At 50.5% G+C, this 3728-nt stretch overlaps 1 protein-coding gene across 4 annotated transcripts in view; it reads right to left on the bottom strand.

Annotated features, from left to right (window-relative positions):
* RPTOR (regulatory associated protein of MTOR complex 1) overlaps window positions 1-3728 on the bottom strand; it is a 96037-nt gene that overhangs the window by 56383 nt on the left and 35926 nt on the right. For all 4 annotated transcript variants that reach the window (XM_017730244.1, XM_017730251.1, XM_017730255.1 and 1 more), the window contains exon 7: window positions 1736-1795. In XM_017730244.1, the coding sequence (XP_017585733.1) occupies window positions 1736-1795 (60 nt within the window). The remainder of the gene's footprint in view (window positions 1-1735; window positions 1796-3728) is intronic.

The following is a 3728-nucleotide window of genomic DNA, read 5'->3' as shown; positions in this document are numbered from 1 at the left end:
TGCCATGCACCATTCCTGGTCCCCTGAGAGTGGGATTTTGGGAGAGGGAGCCCAATGCAGCAACAGAGGTTAAAGTATCCTTGTACATTCCCGATTCTTGGCACCCAGTTTTGTATTCCCACTACCACAGGTTTATTCCCATAAACCATTCCTTAGGGTTTTTCCCAAACTTTTTAAAAAGCAGAACAAAGCCCAGTTCACGCCACTCAGCAGCCACACCTCCAGCACAGATGACTTGAAGCCTTGGGAACAAACAGAAAAGTCCCCCCAAGGCAGGAGGAACATGGCCAGAGATGCTGCCAACAAAAGGTCTCACGAGGTGGCAGCCAGAAGTTCCCAAATTCCCAATACTCCACCAAAATTCCTTTATACTTCACTGTCTGGCTCCAGCAAAGATCTTTATTTCTAAACTAAGGGATTGTTTTGGCTTTATCTCAGAAGATCTGTGATGTAAATGCACATCAGGATCCACCACACGTTCCCTCAGCAGGACGTGGGCTGAGCCCGGATAATTGGAAATCGGAGCCCTCTGGAGAAGGTGCAGCTTCATTTAGCCTCAAAGTCTGCAGCTTAATTGCAATAGAAACTCCTTCCCCAATTTTAAAGACAACTGAATTAGAAATTACAATATACACATAGGCAATCCAGGAATTATTCCAGGTCTATCTCGAGACTGTAATAAAAATCTGTGTTTTCTATAATTGATATAAGGAGCAGCTTAAGACGATGAGGTTTAAATATTTGATATCCACAGGAAGCTGCTGCTGGCACCCTTCCCCTGAAGAAGCCTGTAACACACACACACACACACACACACACACACGTGTGCTGTGGCACAGCACAGACCAAGAGCACTGAACAAAAACCTATTTCTGCCAGGAAACCTTTGTTCAAGGAGGATTTAACACTCAGCAGCACATCCGAGCGCTGTGAGGCTGAGGCTGAGCTGCCTGGCTCAGACCTTCAGCGACCTCACCACTCTTTGATTAGAGATGCTCTTGGAGCCATCGTTAATCAATTAACATACCACAGCCATTGTTTCTGCAGCAGCCTGAGGTGGCCTCAGTCTCCTCCTCATCCCCAAATCTGTGCACACCTCTGGCACTCAGGCACAGCGAGGTCAGCCCCAGGAAGGCTTCCTTCCTGCTTCCCATCTCCTCGAGGCCACAAGAAACCCAAACCCCAGCACATTTTCCCCAGAGCCTTCAAAGAAAGCAACACCCAGTGTTGAATCCTTTCCCTGAAAACCACTCTGACACCTCTGAGAGACAGGGTCTGCCTCTGCTCTGTCAGTTGTAAGCTGTATTTCTTTTTATTTTGGCCCAATGAGTATCTCCGAAAGACAGCTTTATACAAACTATCTCTTACCTTCCCCAGCTGAGAGGAGATAATTTTTTCCCATCTAAAATTAGCATAATTAAAAACCTTAACACTTCTGATGAACCTGGCTGGCCCAACACACCTGTGTGGAAGGGCTGGCAGCACTGAGGGGCTTTTTGAACCTCAGCTGACTGAAAACATGCACAAATTGCACAGGGAATTGGAGCTGATGTGATCTCACCCCATTACTGATAAGGTGCCACCGGCAGCTCCAGTTCCCCACACCATGCAGCACCTCACCAAATACCAGGGAAGTCTGGGAACACTTTCAAATTAAGAATTTACACTTCTTATCCAGACTTCTGCTCTCCTAACCCCTTTCAGGACACCCCAATACATACAAAATTTGACTTACTTCTCTATTAAATCCAATGTGACTCCTGGCACCAGCCTGACACTCTTCTGCATGCAGAACCTGGGGAGAGACAGTAAAATAGAACACACTAATTGAGTGTTTAATGACAAGGCTCTGTGGAGAGGATGCAGAAGGAGGGCTCTTTATTGCACTGTTTCTGCTTTGAAATGGTGTTTGGGTAGGAAACTTGGGCATGGCATGATCAGAGCCAAACGAGGCCCTCAGCATTTGTCACCCTCGTGATTCTGTGGCGATTTCAATTGTCAGGTGTCAAAACTGGGCCATTGTAACTGTCAGGGTGACAAGTGTTCCAACACACAGCGGGGGAAAAGGGCTCCCAGGCATCCAGCACAGCCTCCTGGGAGCAGCAGAGCCGGGGAGGATTACGCTGCAGGAATAATGATCAGCGTTGGCCAGGCGTCCCTGAGAGATCTGGCACTGCAGGCAGGGAAGGGAGAAGGCAGGGAAGGGAGAAGGCAGGGAACGGGAGAAGGCAGGGAACGGGAGAAGGCAGGGAACGGGAGAAGGCAGGGAACGGGAGGAATGCGTCAGGTTCAGACACCTCCGTTATTTAATTAAAAAAACTGCTGACTCCATTTCCTCAGCCTTACAAATCCCACTACTCCAGGAACAGCAGCCCTGGAAATCGCCGAGCCCTGTCAGCAGCGCCTGGAAAATCCCCAAAGCTGCTAAAGCCGGGAGCGTGTGGGAAGGGGGGACGCTGCCGGCCGGATTCCGAGCGCTGCCTCCCTCCTCCAACCCTCCTGGCAACACAGGGCAGCAGTGGGAACACAGCTCCGGGATGGAAACCCAGCAAATCCAACCTGCAATGACTTCCTCCGACAGCGCCGCATTCCCAGCCCGTGTCCCCAGTCCCTCAGGAATCCACTCTCTGCTGTTTAAGGAGGAATTTACCCCTCAGTGTAACCTCAGCTGACATTTGCCCCAACACTGCCCAGTTCTGTGGGACCAGAAGGGCTCCACTGCTCAACAATCCCATCTCCCACATCTCTCCTCACCAGAGGCACATTATCCATGTCCAGAAGGTTTTTCCCCAGGTAAAGGAGAGAACAATTACTTATTAAAGACAAGACATGCAGAGCTCATTTCTGAAATCTTGAGGACCACTCCAGTTTTCCAGTGGCATCCCCTGCCTGAAGGGCATCCATGGGAGCCCAGGAGTGGGACAGGCTCTGGAAAGCTCACGGTCCCCAGGCTGCTTTCCTGACGTGTGCGTCATCCAGCGTAAAAAGCAGCCAGAAAGTACCCAGGAACCTGCAGTGGGATCCCTGTGCAATCTGCTGGAATATAAAATTCTTACGACAGTGCATTACGGAACCACGCAGGGAAATTCCCTCCTAAACAGCCACAGGCAGACTCAGCCTGGCAGAGCCGGGTGCCTGGGATGAGGCTGCAGAGTTTAACCCTTCTGAGGAGAGCAGCACAGCTCTGCACGGTGACATCTGCTGCCTCTAAAGAAGGGTGTCCCTGGAAGTGTCCCAGGCCAGGCTGGACACTGGGGCTTGGAGCACCCTGGGATAGCAGAAGGTGTCCCTGCACATGGCAGGGGGTGGCACTGGATGGGCTTTAAGGTCCTCCCAACCCAAACCCAGAAATGTAGGAAATGGTGCTCAGTATCACGGGAATATTTTGAAACTCAGTGTAGTTTGTTTAAACCAATGTGGGGCAGAGCACTGGATTTGAGTTAACCTCAAAATCTCAAGCAGAAATGCAAAATAAATACATTAGGGAAAAAGCCCACAAAACACTTTAAACAGAACATCAGCAGCCACAGCTCCAGTCCTTTCCTGTGCCCTCCCAGTGCTGGCCGGGCCTTCTGGAGAACAAACTGCACACCTCTAACTCCCGAGGCTGAGCAGCTCCCCAGTGCTTTGTTCCTTGCCGTTTGGGGGTTTTCCAGCACTTTCCAGGATCCCTACCCCTCTTTATGGATGGGACTTCACAGCTCCAAGCCACACAGCCCTGAAGTCAG

This window comes from Corvus brachyrhynchos, unplaced genomic scaffold, assembly GCF_000691975.1.
Source record: "Corvus brachyrhynchos isolate BGI_N302 unplaced genomic scaffold, ASM69197v1 scaffold340, whole genome shotgun sequence".
NCBI classification, from domain to species: Eukaryota; Metazoa; Chordata; class Aves; order Passeriformes; family Corvidae; genus Corvus; species Corvus brachyrhynchos.
The sequence above is the reverse complement of the archived record's forward strand: the minus strand, read 5'-3'. Positions and strand labels throughout refer to the sequence as shown.